Raw genomic sequence first — 17,585 nt, forward strand, 5'->3', positions numbered from 1 at the left:
CTCACAGTCTCTCTGACAGGGTCTGTCAGTGTGTGACTCTGACCACACGTGTATCATTGGGTGAAGCCGACAGGATAAACGTGACCAGGAGATCTGCCTAAGGGGAACTGCCCAGGATTCTCGGACCATGAACCTGTATGTATCTTCCTGGGGCTATGTCAGGGTCCTGATTCCACCCTGATTCCACCAGATAGGTATATCTGCCTACGTGTGTCTCTGTGTAAATGTGACCAAGTGTCTCTAACCAGAGGAGGCCCTGTCTGAGGTTATGAGACGAAATCTATCTGACCCTGTGCATTACCCTGTTTAAAAAACAAAACAAAACAAAACAGTCTAGAGGCATCTGGAGCTTCCCTGGTGGCTCAGTGTGAAGAATCTGCCTGCCAATGCAGGAGACCTGTGTTCCACCCCTGGGTTGGGAAGATCCCTTGGAGAAGGACATGCCAAACCACTCCAGTATTGCCTGGAGAATTCCATGGACAGAGGAGCCCGAAGAGCTATAATCCATGGGGTTGCAAAGAGTCAGACACAACTGAGCAACTAAACACCACCACCACCAACAGAGGCATCTGACGAGGTGTAGCTCTCTAGGTCTCTCTGACCAGAGGTAACTGAGAGAATCTACTGGGGTGATCAGTCACCCCAGTCTATCTGAGTGCATAAATCCTGACAGTGTACTGGACTGGATATGGACATCTCTTTGCTGACAAACGTCCATCTAGTCAAAGCTATGGTTTTTCCAGTAGTCATGTACGGATGTGAGAGTTGGACCGTAAAGAAGGCTGAGCACCAAAGAATTGATGCTTTCGAACTGTGGTGCAGGAGAAGACTCTTGAGAGTCCCTTGGACAGCAAAGAGATCAAGCCAGTCAACCCTAAAAGACATCAACCCTGAATATCCATTTGAAGGACTGATGCTGAAGCGGAAGCTCCAAAACTTTGGCCACCTGAGGTGAAGAGCCAACTCACTGGAAAAGACCCTGATGCTGGGAAAGACTGAAGGCAGGAGGAGAAGGGGACGACAGAAGACAAGACGGTTGGATGGTATCAGCGACTCAACAGACATGAATTTGAGCAAATTCTGAGAGATAGTGAAGGACAGGGAACCCTGGTGCTTTGTAGTCCATGGGGTCACAAAGAATAAGACACAATTTAGGGACTGAACAACAACTGGACCCAGGATTTCTAGCCACATGTATGAGTCTCTCCCATTGCAGTATGTCACTGGGTATATTCCAGTGTGTGAATGCCAAGGTATTTCTTTCACAGGCTAAGGGAAGGCGGGATGGTGCCTAAGCCCTACGGAGAAGGCTCTTGTCTCAGAGCCCAGCAAAGAGGGTAGGAGGAGAGACCCCACTATGTGTACCGTGCATGGATCACTACTCACGACAGAAGTCCGGCCGCCTCCACTCGCCGAGCTGGGCCCCAGCGGCCTGGCAGGCTGCCACATAGGCGGCCACGGCCGGGCAGAGGCCTCCTGGATGGCCCTGAGCCTGGCAGGCGTCCAGCAAGCAGGCCTGGAAGTACTGCTCGGGCGGAATGAGGCTGTGGCAGGGAGCCAGCGGGCCTTCGAGGGACGAGATCACGCCGCAGGCGTCGGGGCCGCCGAAGGGCTCCTGTTGCTCGGGCGTGCAGGGTTTGGGGCACGGCCCGGGCACGCACTCTCCGCAGCCCGCGGCGCCGCCCACTTGCCAGCGGTCGGGGTTCCCTTCCACCGCGTTCAGGTCGTCGTTGGGGTTCTTGTTGTAGTTCCCGCACAGGCCACAGAGGGCGCCCGCGTACGCCGCCGGCACGCGCAGGCGCACGTTGCTGTTTCCGTCGAAAGCAAGCGAGATCCCGGAGGCGGTGGTCACCACCACGTCGGCACCGCTCAAGTAGGCGTGCACACGGGAGTCCAGCTGGAAGGGCAGGGCGACCAGCTTGCCGTCCACCTGAAGGGGCGGGGTGGGGGTGGGGTTACTGAACGTCGGAGGCACAGGTTAGAATCTTGACTTCACTATCTACTGGGGGCTGGGACGGAGACACCTTGTGCGCGTCACCTTCCCCTCCTTGTAATAGTTAATAGTTGTAGCAGTAATAACGAGGGCTTCCCCGGTGGCTCAGTGGTAAAGAATCCACCTGCATGCAGGAGAACCGGGTTCGATTCCTGAGTGGGGAAGATACCCTAAAGAAGGAAATGGCAACCCACTCCAGTATTCTTGCCTGGAGAATCCCATGGACAGAGGAGCCTGGTGAGCTACCGTCCATGGAGTCGCAAAGAGATGGACATGACTGAACTAATTTTTTTTTTTTGTATTATTGACAGGATATCATTGGCTCCTCACACTACCCTCTAAGGCAGATACTTTTCTTAGACCCATTTCACAGAGGAGTAAACTAAGGCTTAGACATGGGGAAGCCGCTGTTCCAAACCCCCTACTGTGAACCCCTCCATCTGCCCCCTTAGCCTGTGAAAGGCAGTCAGGGAATTGGCAGACCCCTAATTATCCCAGGCAACCCCAGGGCTGGCACGTGCTGGTCCACAGACTGCTCACCTGCAGCTGCCGGGGCCAGCCGGCACTGAGGGTGAAGCTGTGGCCGTAGATGTGCAGGGTCACAGTGCGGGTGTAACTGACGGCCTGGCTGCCCCGGTGCTCATTGGCTACCGTGACGGTGAAGTTCAGAGCCCCCTCAGGTAGGTCATGGCAGGGCGCACTCAGCAGGTACTCGCAAGCGCCTTGGAAGTCAAATCGGTGCCCATCCAGGGTGATGTAATGGGGGTCACCCCAGGCCTGACACTCAGCTGTACTGACAGGTTGGCAGCCATGCTGGCCTGAGGGCAGCAGGGCACACTCTTCACCTAGCCTGCAGCTGGCAGGCTTGCAGACCAGCGAGCCACCTCTGGGCCCACATTGGCACCTCTGGGAGCAGGTGGCATCAGCCCAGAACTCACTGCCGGCCTCGTGGTAGATGCCATTGGCCCAGCAGCCGCAGCCGCCTTCCAGGGGGACGCAGCGGTCAGCACTCAACACGAAGCCTGAGTTGCACTGGCAGCCCTCCACGCAGGGGCCCTCACATACGGCAGGGCTGGTGGGGGGCGTGGGAGATGGGCAGCTGGCTGGGCAGGGTGGGCCACAGAGCTCGTAGTGGCTGTTCTCCGGGCAGGGGAGCTCTGTGGGTGGATGAAGAGAAAGAAAGAGAGAATGGTTTCAGGAGGTGGGGTCTGAGGATAGGGTGGGACGAGCCAGAGAGAGACCAAGATGAACAGAATTAGAGACGATGGAAGACCCAGGGATGGGAAGAGAGAAGAGGAGAAACAGACAACCAAAGGCAGACGCAGAGACGAGGGCCAAGAGAGCGAGAGACAAAAACAAACACGGCAAGACAAAGAGAAACAAACAAACAGACCCAAAAGGACTGGAATGAAATCAAACCAGCTCCAAAGTGTTGGGACCCCTGGCGGCAGCTCCTGCTCTGTCCCCCCAGTGCTCACCACAGCCGGCCTCCGTCCTCCAGTCCTTAATGACGATCCCAGCGGCCTGGCAGGCGGCAGCGTAGGCAGCCAGAGCCTGGCAAAGTATGTCCTTGGCCCCACCGCCCAGGCAGACATCCAGAACGCAGCCCTTGAAGAAGCTATCGGGGGCCACATGGTCATGGCAGGCGGCGAAGGGGCCTCCGGAGCCAGGGGCCAGGGGTCCGCAGAAGCCGGGGCCCCCGTACTCCTCCAGTCGGTCCTCAGCGCAGGTCGGGCAGGACCCCTGACATTCATCCCAGCACAGTGGGTCCCAGCCTGGAACCCGCCAGCTGCCGCCCCAGATAGGTATGGAGGGAGCCAGGGTGCCATTGGGGAAGGCTTGGTCGTTGCTCGGGTTGCGGTCCATGTTCCCGCAGAGCCCACATATGGCGCTGTGGTAGCTGCTGGGCAGCGTCACTTCCACTCGCCAGTCCCAGTCATAAGTGACCTGCAGCCCGAAGTCAGTGGCCAGCACTGCTTTGGATGCACCGTGGGTCACCAAAAGCCGCCCGTCAGCCACAGAGACAGGCAGTGCCCTCAGCACACCGTTCACCTGGGGGGAGAGGAGGGCGGGAGGCAAACCAGGTCACTGGAGATGCGGAGGCCCAGATCTGGCCCCCTGCCTCCCTCGCTCGTCCCGCCGTGGCTGGGAGCTGCCAAGGCCTTCCTCATGATTGCTGCTCATAGAGTCATTTGACAAACACTATGGAGGTTTGCTCTAGTCCAGGCCCTGGAGAATGAAAGCCCACCCCGTGGCTTTCTCTGGGTTTCTCTTTTGATCTCCATCTCCCTCCCTTCTTCCCTCTCTGTCTCTCTTTCTACATCTGGACCTACTGCTCTCTCTGGTCTCTCTCTCTGAGTTTCTCGCACTCTGTCTCTCTTTATTCTTTCTCTGGGTCCTCTTCCCTTCTCCGTGTCTCTCTCACTTGTGCATTATCTCTCTCTGCATCTGTGTGTGTGTGTGTGTGTGTTACTGTCTCTCTCTGGGTCCATCTCTCTGGTCTTTCTCTGGGTCTTACTCACCTAGTCCCTCCCTCTCTCCTTATTTCCTGTGCATCTCTGTGTGTCTGGCCATCTCTGCCACTCACTCACCATCGTTTATCGAGTGCCTACTCTGTTCCATAAATCATTCTCTCCCTGTGAGCTGCCACTAATCTGCATCTCCGTTATTCTGGGCAGAAAGGGCAGCCCATCTTGCTCTCTCCGGATCTCCTTGAATTTCTCTCCATGTCTGAGGCTCGGGGCCTCTCATTTGTTTCCTCGCAAACAATCAAGGGTGCTTACCTGGGTCAGACCCTCAGCTGAGCACTCTACGTGCATCACTCACTGTGGGGCAGTGCCTGCTATGATGCCCATTTCACAGATGAGGAAACTGAGGCCCACCAAGTCCAGTCATTTGCCCAATATCACACATCTCATAAAGAGAGGGTGGATTCAAACCCAGATGTCTAAAAAGGCAAATTCTAAAGTCCTACATTAAAGCCCTTAATGAAGGGCTAGACTCATTTAATTCCCAATAGTGGGGTGATTATCATTGCTCTTGCTATTTTGTTTCAGGACTAAGTGAAGAGAGAGAGCCCTGAGCTCCCCATCTGTGACCAGCAGGACCCTTCCCACCCTACCTGGGGACTTGGGACCAGCCTTACCCGGACTTTGCCGATCTCGCCTTTGTGGATGGAGATGTTTGTGTTGAGGGTGGTCACGGTGACCAGCCTCACATAGGACACTGAGGGGTTGCCCCGGTTCTCGTTCTTGGTGGTGACAGTGAAGGGTGTCAGGCCCTGGGCATTGCTCCCTGGGCAGTCGGTTGATGCCAGCACATAGTTACAGGTGCCCTGGAAGTCAAAGTTCCAGCCGTCGAAGGAGTGGTAGTGTGGGTCGCCCCACAGCCAGCACGTGGCCTGGTAGTTGGGCACGCACACGCCCTGGCCATTCTTATTCTGGCACGTCTCCTGTGGCCGACATGTCACACTGTGGCACGGGTCTGGGGACAGAGGAGAGAGGACCTTGAGGGGCTGCCAAGTGGAAAGCCAGTTTCTTCCCAGAATCAGCCGGGACACCAGCTCTGAGGGCTCCTGGGGTGCGGGGGCCGGGGGGGAAGACCAGGTTCCAGGGTCCTTCCATTTGAGAGGCTGGCCCCCAGTCTGCCATTTCTGAGACCAGGCCCAGGGTGCCCCTGCTCCCATGTCTGAAACTGTGTCCAAGACCCTGTCAAAGGTCCCACTTCTGAGACTCAGGCCCCAAGACACAGGTTCTAGTCCCTACCTCTGTGACCAGACTCTGGGGTCCCCTTGCTTAAGACCTCAGCCCCAGAGGACTGAGGTCTGAGACCACAGGGGTCCCTGGTCCCTGTGCCAGCCCTGCGGGCATCCCTAAGGATACCCACAGCCAAGGGTCCTCTGTGTCCCAGGTTCCTGGCACCCAGATTTCCTCACACCTGGGCCCCCAGCCTCCTGGAGGCTCTGCATGGAAACCCGGGTCCTGGTGGTCTCTGTGCCCAAGACCAATGTACTGCATGAACTTTCTGGTGGGAAACTAACCTCAGAGGTCCCAGCATTTAAGAGCCTGACCCCGGGGCCCCTTTTTCTAAGTCTCATAGCCTGCTGAGCCCTCTGTTCCAGACTCCATCTCCCCGGGATTCCTGTGCCTAACACCCTGGTCTTGGGAGATCTCATTTCTCAGGCCCTGCCTCCGAGGGTCTCTTTGTCCAGGACTCCCTTCCTAGGGCCACTGAATCAGTGAGCCCGGTTTTTGGAATCCCTATGCCCAAGTTGTTATTGTTGTTTAGTCGCTAAGCTGTATCCAACTCTTTTGCTAGCTCATGGACTGTAGCCCACCAGGCTCGCGTGTCCGTGAGATTTCCCAGGCAAAAATACTGGAGTGGGTTGCCATTTCCTTCCCCAGGGGATCTCAACCCAGGGATAGAACCCACGTCTCCTGCATTGACTGATGGGTTCTTTACCACTGAGCCACTAGGGAAGCGTCTAGGACCAAGACCCCACCTCCTCTCTCCCCGTGTGCTCATTTTCAGTTGACTGCTTCTTAGCTCCAAATCCTCCAGTGGAGTTGGGCTTTGTCAGTAGAGGGAGCTAGAGGGTCACAGCAGGAGGAAGGGGTGGCTCCTGCTTCTAGCGGGCCTTGCTCTCTGGGCTCCTGGTGGCACGTGGCACCAGCAGCTTGTGGGACACCTGCTCAGTGAGGCCCCTTCTGGTTTCCCTGTGCACCCCAGCAGGCGGCTTCCCAGTGAGTTTGCCAGCACCCCAGTGAGGGTTTTCCCGCCTGCCAGCTCCAGCCTGCATAACCTGTCTGCCACCCTCCAGTAAGATCTGCCTCCCATCCTTGATGTGGGGGCCGTCTTCCCAATTCCTCCCTTCCTTCGGTGCTCTGCTGTAACCTTTGGGGCAGGGGCTGCTCCCTACATCTACTCTTCTTGTGTTCATTAGCGTTCTTTTTAATCCCTTAGTAGTCAATATCTATAAGCAAAGAATTCTGTTAAACTTCCCCTATTTAAGCTCCTGTGTGGCTTCCCAGGTGGCGCTATTGGTAAAGCATCCCTCTGCCAATGCAGGAGACTTGCACTGGGGCAGTGCAACCCACTCCAGTATTCTTGCTGGAAAGTCCTATTGAGAGAGGAGCCTGGCAGGCTACAGTCCATAGCGTCGCACAGAGTCAGACATGATTGAAGCGACATAGCATGTGTGGTTTCTGTCTCCTTTGGACTCAGACCGACATAACAGGGTCCCTGGGAGTCCCACTTATCCTGCCCATGAGCCCCGAATGTCAGTCAGTCCTGGAGGTATATCTGTTTAGCCTCAGGAATAAGGGAATTTTCTCTGCCCTTCACCCAAGAAATCAGTCCTGGGGTGTGGCTTTATATCTCAGACTTAATCCTGAGAGGTGTCACTGTCTGAGGGTGTATCTCTATAAATCCTGAACCTCCACTTGAGGCAGGTGCTGTATTCAAGACCCTGGCCTTCGGGAGGTCTCTGCCTGTGATCTCAGGACTCTGCTTTCTTTCTTTCTTTAAGATATTTTTGATGTGGACCATGTTTTTAAAGTCTTTATTTGTTACACTATTGCTTCTGTTTTCCGTTCTGTGTTTTTGGTCCAGAGGCCTGTGGGATCTTAGTTCCCCGGCCAGGGATAGAGCACACACCCGCTGCCCTGGAAGGCGAAGACTTAACCACGGGACCACTAGGGAAGCACCAGGACTCTGCTTTCTGTCCCTGTGGGTCCTGGTCTGCCCTGCCCCTTGGGGATGGTGACTGAAACCCTGAGCCTAATTCCGCATACCAGTGACCAGCAAACTATGCACTGCCAGCTGCCTGTTTCTGCAAATAAAATTTCACTGGAGTCACACCCCTTCACTTACACGGTCTACAGCTGATTGCGTGCTGCAAAGGGAGAGCTGAGTAGGGACAGAGACCATATGGCCTGCAAGTTTAAATATTTACCCTCTGGCCCTTTAGAGAAGAAGTTTTCTGTTCTCTGCCTTACTCAGAGGGTCTCTGCTGTCTGCCTGGGGAAACCTATTCCTGAGGGTTCCCACTGACTGCTTTCTACCATAAGAGTCCCTGCCTCCCAGCTGGAGGGCCGCTGCCCCTGCCCCGGGAATCCTAGCCTACGGGTCCCCAGGTCTGAGACTCCAGTTGTTAGTCCTCTGTGCCTGCCACCATGAAGATCCGGGTGACGCCACCCTCAGCTCCGGAGTCCCTGTCCTCTGTCCCCCTCGCTGCACCCTCCCTGGCCCCAACCCAGCACCTTTGGTGACGCAGCTCAGGACTCCTCCCGAGGGCTGGCAAACCTGCCCGTCACTGCAGCTGTGGTTCTGGCACACCAGGCCTTTTCCGGGCTGGCACACGCACTGCTGCTGGCAGTTGTCAGTGAGTACCACCTTCTCGGGCTGTGGGGACAGAAGATATGGCTGTCAGGGCCAGGCTGACTCTGGCAACTGCGGTGTTCCAGGCATAGGCGGTCCGGAGGATGTAAAAGGGACATCTTCCGGCAGGGTGGCCCTTATCTGTGAAACTAAAGCACAGCATGGCCTTGGGGTCCAATTCATTCATTCGTTCGCTTTCATTCATGTACTCATTCATTTACTCTGAAATTTCCACTAACTGTCTGCTGTATGAGAGAAACAGTGTAATGTGGGAATTAAGAACATAGGATCTGGAGCTGATTGCCTGGGTCTGAAGCTGGTTTCTGTTATTTCCAAGTTACATCACTCTGCACAAATTGAGCTTTGTCATGCCTGAGTTTTCTCACCTGTAAGTTGCAGGTAATAATAGCACCAATTGCTGTCATTTAGTCGCTAAGTCGTAACTGACTCTTTTGCAACCCCATGGACTGTAGCCTGCCAGGCTCCTGTCTACTGAATTTTCCCCAGGCGAGAATACTGGAGTTGGTTGGCAGTTCCTCCTCCAGGGGATCTTCCCAACCCAGGAGTAGAACCCACATCTCCTGCATTGGCAGGCGGGTTCTTTACCTTTGCACCGCCAGGGAAGCCCTATTAAAGCATAACTGAGTTAATAATACATATAAAGTACAGATGAAATGAAAAGGGATTTTCTTTAAATATCCAGACTGGAGAGGAAACAGGGGTAGAGATGAAACAAGACTGGGAAAATGTTGATTATTTTTGAAACCAAGTGATGGGTACAGGGAGATTTATTATACTGGTCCCTTGACTTTTGCCAGTGTGAAAATTTTTATAGTAAAAGGTTTATATATAACATTATATCTATTATACATGAATAAATAAAATGCACATATACTGTGGGCTTCCCAGGTGGCGCTAGTGGTAAAGAACCTGCATGCCAGTGCAGGAGATATAAAAGATGCAAGGTCTGTCCCTGGGTCGGGAAGATCCCCTGGACGAGGAAGTGGCAACCCACTCTCATATTCTTGCCTAGAGAATCCCATGGACAGAGAAGCCTGGGCGGCTACAGTCCATAGGGTCGCAAAGAGTTGGACACGAATGAAGTGACTTAACACACACACATATGTGTGTTGTTTACACAGCACTTAAAGCGGTGACTGGCACCTAGCAAGCACCATCTACCTGTTTGCTGTACTACTATTATTATTCGTATGAGGAGGAAAACAGAGAGGGTTCTTGCCCTGACAGAGCTCTCAGACCTTTAAGGGAGACAGACTTTACATAACACACATTCAAAGGAAAAGCAGTAACTCTGAGCATGGGAGAGGGACACAGAGGGAGTGAGCCTCTGGTATAACAAAGTTGAAATCTACACCTGGGATACAAAGCCAAAACTTGACCTGAGGAGCCAAGGGAGGGTTTCAAGTTGTGGGTGCACGCATGTCTGCCAAGTCGCTTCAGTCGTGTCCAATTCTTTGTGACCCCATGGACTGTAGCCGCCAGGCTCCTCTGTCCATGGGGATTCTCCAGGCAAGAATTCTGGAGTGGGTTGCCATGCCCTCCTCCAGGGGATCTTCCCGACCCAGAGATCAAACCCATATCTCTTATATCTCCTGCATTGGCAGGCAGGTTCTTTACCACTGGCGCCAAATGGGAAGACCTCAAGTTGCGGGACCTCTGCTCGTATTTAGAAAGGTCTTACTTGCTACTGTGGGGATGGTAGACCAGAGACAGCAAAAGTGGACAAACGGGACCACGGTGGGGCCATGGCGAGGGGAAGAGGAACGGATAGGAGAGAATTTCAGGAGGCCAAATGGACAGGCTGCGGGAGGGGGTCCAGCAGGCAGCCCCCATTCTGCCCGGGACGGCAGGGTCCCTACCTCGTAGTAGATGCCATTGTGGTAGCAGCCGCACTCCTGGATGGGCACGCAGCCTTGGCCGTCACTGAGGAAGCCGGAGTCACACTGGCAACCCTCGGCGCACCTCTCTGGGCACTGTGGGGGGGCGCTGAGTGCCGAGCAGCCCAGGGAGCAGGTGTCTGCGCAGACCTCGTAGTGGCTGTTGGGGGGGCACTGCATGGCTGCAAAGAGGGGGTGCAGGTCAGGGCCCTGGGAGTGAGAGGTGCTGGGGCCCAGGGTCTGGCCCTTCCGTGTCTCTGCCTCCCCCTCCCTGCCCCTCACTCACGACAGAAAGACTCGGTCCTCCAGGGTTCCACGTGGCCTCCAGCTGCCTGGCAGGCACTCACATAGGCGTGGATGTTGCTGCAGAGAATGCTTTCGTTGCCACCGCCCACGCAGAGGTCAAAGACACAGTCTTGCAAGGGGCCCTGGGGGTCCAGGAGCTTGTGGCAGGCGGCCAGGGGCCCTGTGGGGCTGGTGAGGAGCCCGCAGAACTCCTGCTGCTCGTATTTGTTCTGCAGCTCGGGTTTACACTCCAGCTCCGTGTCACAGTCCTTGTCACCCGGCTGGCAGGTGGGGGGCGGCAGGCAGGGTGAGTCGGGCACCGCCTCCTCCCAGGAGTTGCCAAACTCATTGGCGCTGCCCGCCTGTGAGCCATCCGGCTTCTGGAAGTCGTCCTTGGGGTTGCCGTTGTAGTTCCCACACAGGCCACACAGCTGTTGGTAGTAGTTGCCTGGGACAGTGACCCGCACGTTGTACACGAGGTCGTAGGCCACACGCAGGCCGAAGTCAGTCTCGATCACGACGTCTGAGCCGTGTTGGAAGACGTGGATCCGGCCCTCGTCCAGCAGCACGGGCAGCCTCCTGTCCACGCCGTTCACCTGGGAGGCAGGACAGGCCGGGCTTCAGAGGGTACGCGTCGAGATCCTAGATCAGGCCCCTGCCTGACACTGAAGATCCATGGGATCTCACCTCTCTGGGTCTTAGTTTCCATATGTGTAAAATGGGCATAATAATAGGGTTCATAGTGGGTCGATCAGTGGCTCCCCAAAGATAAGTCCGCCAAGAACCTCAGAATATGACCATATTTGGAGAGGTAATTAGGGTAGAGATCTTGAGATGGGATCATCCTGGATTAGGGTGAACCCTACATCCAATGACAAATGTCCCTAAAAGAGCAGGAAGAGGAGAAGGTACAGGGAGACCCAGAGGCGAAGGCTGTGTGAAAAATGAAGACGGGCTGGAGCAATGGGGGCACAAGCCAGGAACACCTGGAAGCCCCAGAAGCGGCGTGAGGCGGAGGAGCATTCTCCCCCAGAACCCCTGGAGCGGGTGAGTCTCTTGCCCACACTTTGATTTTGGACTTCTGGCCTCCACAGCTGTGAGAGAATAAATTTCTGTTGTTTTAAGCCACCAAGGTGGTGGTGAGTTGTTACGGCAGTCTCAGGAAATGAATATAGGTCTCAATGGAGTAATGCTCTTAGGACAGCAGGGACCAGGAGGGAGGGGCAGGTGGAGCGGAGGGTGGAGTGGAAGGGAGGATGGGGTTGGGGGGGGTCTGGAGGGGATAATCAAGGGCCAGGGAGGGCTTCCACAGTGGTCCAGTGATAAAGAATCCGCCTCCCAATGCATGGGACTCGGGTTCAATCCCTGGTCCAAGAAGATCCCAAGCCTGTGTGCTACAACTACTGAGCCTGTGCTCTAAAACAAGAGAAGCCACTGCAATGAGAAGCCCGAGCACCACAAGGGAGAGTGGCTCCCACTCGCCGCAACTAGAAAGACCGTGGACAGCGACCAAGACTCAGCACGGTTATAAATAAACAAATTTAAAAAAAGAAAAAGGGCAAGGAGAGGGGAGACTGAGCCACATAGGAGAAGGCCCAGGTCCCCAAGGTCTCCGCCCTCCTTGGTTCCCCACTGTAGGCTCTGACTGGCACCTCCTCTCCTGGGGGACCCCATGCCCCCCACATCTACTCAGAGCTCTGTGCCCCCCGCCCCTCAGCTGAGAGCTGTGCACTCCCCACCCACAGACCTCCCTCTACCGAAGACCCCTCCCCTTCACGTTCTGGGCTGTTCTCACCGTGACTTTCCACTGATTCTGCTCCAGCCGCAGGGTGAAGTTGGCCACCTGCACGGTGATCGCCTTGGTCACACTGACTTTCCCGTTGCCCCAGGCCACATTCTCCTGCAGGACAGCAAACTGGGGCAGGCCAGGCCGAGTCCCACAGGTCTGAGCCAGGACGTACACGCAGGTACCCATGAAGTCGAAGCGTTGGCCGTCGAAGGTGGTGTAATGGGGGTCTCCGGATGCCTGGCAGGTGGTAGAGCCCACAGCCACGCAGCCCAGGACGCCATTGGACGGCTGGCAGGCCTCGTGAGGGCCACAGCTGGACGGCACACAGGACACCAGCCCGCCCTCCTCGCAGTAGCAAAGGGAATCGCACTCGGGTCCCGGGTAGAAGGTCTGTTCGGGCGGGTAGTAGGAGCCCTGGTACACGCAGCCGCAGGAGGCCAGCGGCACGCAGGACTCACCGTTGAGCACGAAGCCCTCGTCACACACGCAGCCCTCTTTGCATTCGAAGCCGCAGCCCCCGGACACCGGGAGGTCTCCGCAGGACAGCGGGCAGCCATAGGAACACTCCTCGTAGTGACTGTGGGATGGGCAGCTCAGCGCTGCAGGGAAAGGGGCCGTCAGGACGAAGCAGCCTTGCTCCCCGGTGACACCGAAGACCCCCTGACCCACACGTGCATGCACATATGCACACACACACTCACACGTATAAGCAGTCCGGCGGCAAGGAACCCCTCAGTTCGGTGGGGCCCAGGAAACATTACATCCCAGTTAATCTAATCCTGATAATTAAGATTCTATTCCAATTTAACTGTGGTCTGGGGTCATCTGTACTGTCTTTAATGACCTTATTCAAGTTGGTAACAAGTTGTGGATCTGTGATATATATTTTAAACATGCATAGGCATGTGTCTCTATAATCTATGCAATGTATTTGTAAATGCAGTATTTTTAGCTTCTTTGTTCTATAGCAGTAATGTAGTACTGGTGGTAGTAATTCTATAGAAAATTAAAATATTTGTCCAGGGTGGTACAGAAAACAGTGAAAAAGAATCCCCATTCCTCACTCCAAACTCACCACCTCAGATTATAAAACAGGGGTTTCCACAAAAACAGAAAACCCTGAAACTGAACCCAATCAAGTCTCTCTCTGCACCGTCCGTCCAATCCGAGAGCCACCCATGGCCCATTTAAATGTAAGTTAGTGACAATGAAGTAGAAACCTGTTTCCTCATCTGTTAAATGGGTATAACCACACCCCTACCTCATGGAGCTGTTATAAGAATTAAGTGACTTAATGCTATCTATATATTAATGAATGTACATAAGGCCAAGCCCCCCAGCTGTCACTCTCGGTACTCACGGCAAAGTTCCTCACTCCTCCAGGGGTGCACGGTGAGCCCAGCAGCCTGGCACGCATCAGCGTAGGCTGCCAGTGCATCACACAGAGGCCCGGACTGGCCTGGCAGGAGGCAGCGGTCATAGACACAGTCGCGCACAGCACCCTGTGGGTCCAGCGTTCGGTGGCACTCCCGGAAGGGACCACTGGGGTCAGCGAGGATCCCACACTCCTTCTTGCTCTGCAGCTGCTCAGCCACCAGGGAGTCCAGCTTGGGACAGTCGCCTGGCTGGGCTGCGCCACAGCCTGGCCTTGTTTCCTCCTGCCAGCTATTTCCGAAGGCCAGTGCGTTGGCAGCTTGGCCTCCACTCTTCAGAGCAAAGTCGTCAGCTGGGTCCTCATTGAAGTTCCCGCAGAGCCCGCACAGGGCCCCAGCGTAGCTGGTGGGCACCTTGACGGTCACATGGGCGTCCCAGTTGTAGGTGACTGTCAGGCCAAAGTCCGTGCGGATGACAGCGTTTTGGCCCTGGCGGAACACCTGCACCTGCCCATCTGCCGCCTGGAAGGGCAGGTACTGAAGGATATCGTCCACCTGGGGAGAGATGGGAGAGGACCAAGAGGTCAGGGTAGTCGAGGCTCTGTGGCCCTCCCTTCACTCACTCAGCTCTGGCTCTGCTGGGCTCCTCGATATTCTCCTGATGCCCCTCAGGGCCTCTGCACTTGCTGTTCCCTCTACCTGGCCCACTATCCACCTCCCTGTCCATGGGATTCTCCAGGCAAGAATACTGGAGTGGGCTGCCATGCCCTCCTCCAGGGGATCTTCCCAACCCAGGGATCGAACCCAGGTCTCTTACGTCTCATGTACTGACAAGCTGGTTCTTAACTGCTAGCGCCACCTGGGAAGCCCTTCATCCTTCAAGTACTTGCTTAAATCTAAATCCCTAACCCATGGCCTTCAAAACCTACAGGCTCTGTCTCCCTTGTTTCCTCCCTGACCTAACCTTTCTCCCACTCTCCTCCTCACTCTTTCTGCTCCTAATGCACACTGGCTTTATTTCTTCTTTTTTTTTCTTTTTCCTACTATGTGCATGCCTGCTAAGTCGCTTCAGTCATGTCCGAGTCTTTGTGATCCCATGAACTGTAGCCCTCCAGGCTCTTCTATCCGTGGGATTCTCCAGGCAAGAATACTGGAGTGTGTTGCCATTCCCAGGGGATCTTCCCATCCCAAGGACAGAATTCACATCTCTTGCATTGACAGGCAGATTCTTTACCACGGTGCCATCCGGGAAGCCACCATTTTCCCACTACATTTATGATTATTGTTTTATTATAAACAGTACAAATGATGAGCCAGATTAACAGGAATATTGGGTCCCAAGCATAAGAGCTTCTATCCCATGGGTCAAGGTGCACCTCCTTCCCAGGTATCTACACTGATTGTTCACCAACCAGGAAGTGCTCATTGTTCAGAGTTTTTACGGAGGTTACATGACGTAGGCAGGGTTGATGAAGTCATCTGCCACTTGCTTAAGCTCAGTCTCCAAGTCCTCTCTCCCCACTGGAGGCCCAGGGTGGGGACTGAAAGTCCCACCTCAGTCACCTAACCCCACCTCAGTCACCTTGGTTTTCCTGACAGGGAACTGAGCCTTCACTCTGAAGCTACCTAGGGACCTGCCCTGATTCACCTAATTAGCATAAACTCTGGTATGGTTGAAAGATGCACTTAATGACGAAGGTACTGGCTTTTTTGATAGTCGCCCAGTTCTCCTAGTTTAGTCTAACTTTAGCGGTTTTTCACTTTGCCAAGAACACCGCCTACCACTTTTCTCCTGGCTGCTTCCCTTCCATCCTTTAGCACTTGGCTTAAATCTAAGCCCCTTCCCTAGAACATCCTGCTTAACTGTGGCTCCTGTCCATCTTTGTGCTGGCACCACCTCCCACCTCCCTCCCTGGGCTCCCTGCTGTCTCCCAGAGCAGATCAAGTGCACCCCCACCCCTGGGCCTTTGCACTTGCTGTGACCTCTCCCTGGGATACCTGGGATACCACCCATCACTCTTTATTTAGCCACCTCTACTTCACCTTCTAGGTGTCAGCCTTGATCCAAACTCCTTAATGAATGGCCTAAAAGGCCATAGTGTGGTGCCATGCAGCTTCTTAGTTGTGGCATGTGAGATCTAGTTCCCTGCCCAGGGACTGAACCCAGGCCCCCCGCATTGGAAGCATGGAGCCTTAACTACTGGATCACAAGGGAAGTCCCCACGCAAGCATTCTGACAGTCTCCTGAACTCACCAGGCTCAGCCCAGCCTCAGGGCCTTTGCACTTACTGTACACTATGCTTGCAACACACCTACTCTCTCCCACATCCTCATTCTTGGTCTGGCTCCCTCCCCATTATCCTTCACATCTCAGTTTAAAATCAAGCCCTCTACCCACCAGGCCCTGCTTGCCCCCTCTCTCTGACCTCATCCCCCACCAGCCTCTCTCCCCCACCTCCCCAGCCTCTCTCTCAGGTGCAGCCTCTTTGGCTCCATCCTGTTCTTCAGCTCAGTCCAGCCTCAGCCTTGGCACCTGCTGTTCCCTCTGCCTGGCAACCACCACTCTTCACCTGGTGGCTTCTTCCTCATCCTTCAGGTTTCAGATTAAATCTAAAACCTCCATCATAACCATCCCCGACATCACCCCCTCCCTTGCCCTCCCCTCCCTCTCTCCATTCCAGCCCTGCTGGCCTCCGTGCTGTCCCTCTACCCTTCATGTTTGTTCTTGCCTCAGAGCCTTTGCAATTGCTGTTCCTTCTCCCTGGAACACTCTTCCATCCGCTTCCCTCCCTGCCTGTTCCATCTCTTTATTCAGGAAAAGCAACAGAATGTAGAGGTTAAGAGTATGGACTCTGGTGCCAGACAGCCTGGCTTCAAATCCTGGCCCTGCCACTCATTAGCTGTGTGACCTTGAATAGGTGACTTAACTTCTCTGAGCCTCAGTTTTCTCCTCCAACAACACTAGCTATTTCACAGTGTTGTTACAGAGGTTAACAAATGAGTTACTGTACATCAAGCATTTAACACACAGAAGTAAATTATTCCCAAGTGGCTCAGTGGCAAAGAATCTGCCTGCCAATGCAAGAGCCATAAGAGATGCAGGTTAGATCCCTAGGTCGGGAAGATCCCCTGGAGAAGGAAATAGCAACCCATTCCGGTATTCTTGCTTGGGAAATACTATGGACAGAGGAGCCTGATGGGCTATAGTCTACGGGGTCGCAAAGAGTCGGACACAACTGAGTGACTATAATGCATGCATATCTCTATCTCTCTATCTATATATATGTATATATATTGGCTATTATTGTTCAAGACTCAGCTTAAATGTCATCTCAAATGAGAATATAAATATTAAAATTATGCCTTCTGTTTAGCTACAATTTCTCTATTCCAAACACTAGGCTTTGTGGGCAGAATTCCTTTATTCTAAGGCTGTTCTGAGGATTACAGGTTAAGGCCTGTCAAGGGTTTAGTGCAGTGTCTGGCACACGGAAGACTCTCTTGGATTTCCATTTCCAGTTCATTCTCCTCCCTAAGGCAGGGGCTACTGCCTCAAACTGCTCAATAATAATTATCAACTATCACTGTAAATCTTAAGAAATCCTGCTTCTCAATTTTTATCTTTTTTAAAGAAAAAATCAGTGGTTCTTGACTTCTGCTGGGTGGTTGTCTCTTTAAGAACCCTCTGTCCAGAAACCTATGACCTGTGGGCGCATTTGTAAGCACCCCCTACACCTTGCAACACCTCCCTGCCAACACACTTTTGTTCCGGACCTTTCAGGTCACCTCACTTTCTGAATATCAATTGTCCTCCAGAGAAAGCCCAAATCTTTACCTTTGGAGGGTTCATAGCAATAAAACATGAAGTC

General features: G+C 54.1%; 1 protein-coding gene across 2 annotated transcripts in view; it reads right to left on the reverse strand.

Annotated features, from left to right (window-relative positions):
* The window catches only part of FCGBP (Fc gamma binding protein), a 52,904-nt gene that overhangs the window by 11,241 nt on the left and 24,078 nt on the right, over window positions 1-17,585 (reverse strand). For both annotated transcript variants that reach the window (XM_059877540.1, NM_001435058.1), the window contains exons 6-14: window positions 13,704-14,271; window positions 12,350-12,942; window positions 10,556-11,150; window positions 10,252-10,451; window positions 8,254-8,395; window positions 5,139-5,476; window positions 3,472-4,045; window positions 2,534-3,150; window positions 1,387-1,930 (exon numbers count right to left, since the gene is read on the reverse strand). In XM_059877540.1, coding sequence (XP_059733523.1) covers window positions 1,387-1,930; window positions 2,534-3,150; window positions 3,472-4,045; window positions 5,139-5,476; window positions 8,254-8,395; window positions 10,252-10,451; window positions 10,556-11,150; window positions 12,350-12,942; window positions 13,704-14,271 — 4,171 coding nt within the window. The remainder of the gene's footprint in view (window positions 1-1,386; window positions 1,931-2,533; window positions 3,151-3,471; window positions 4,046-5,138; window positions 5,477-8,253; window positions 8,396-10,251; window positions 10,452-10,555; window positions 11,151-12,349; window positions 12,943-13,703; window positions 14,272-17,585) is intronic.

This window comes from Bos taurus, chromosome 18 (assembly GCF_002263795.3).
Source record: "Bos taurus isolate L1 Dominette 01449 registration number 42190680 breed Hereford chromosome 18, ARS-UCD2.0, whole genome shotgun sequence".
NCBI classification, from domain to species: domain Eukaryota; kingdom Metazoa; phylum Chordata; class Mammalia; order Artiodactyla; family Bovidae; genus Bos; species Bos taurus.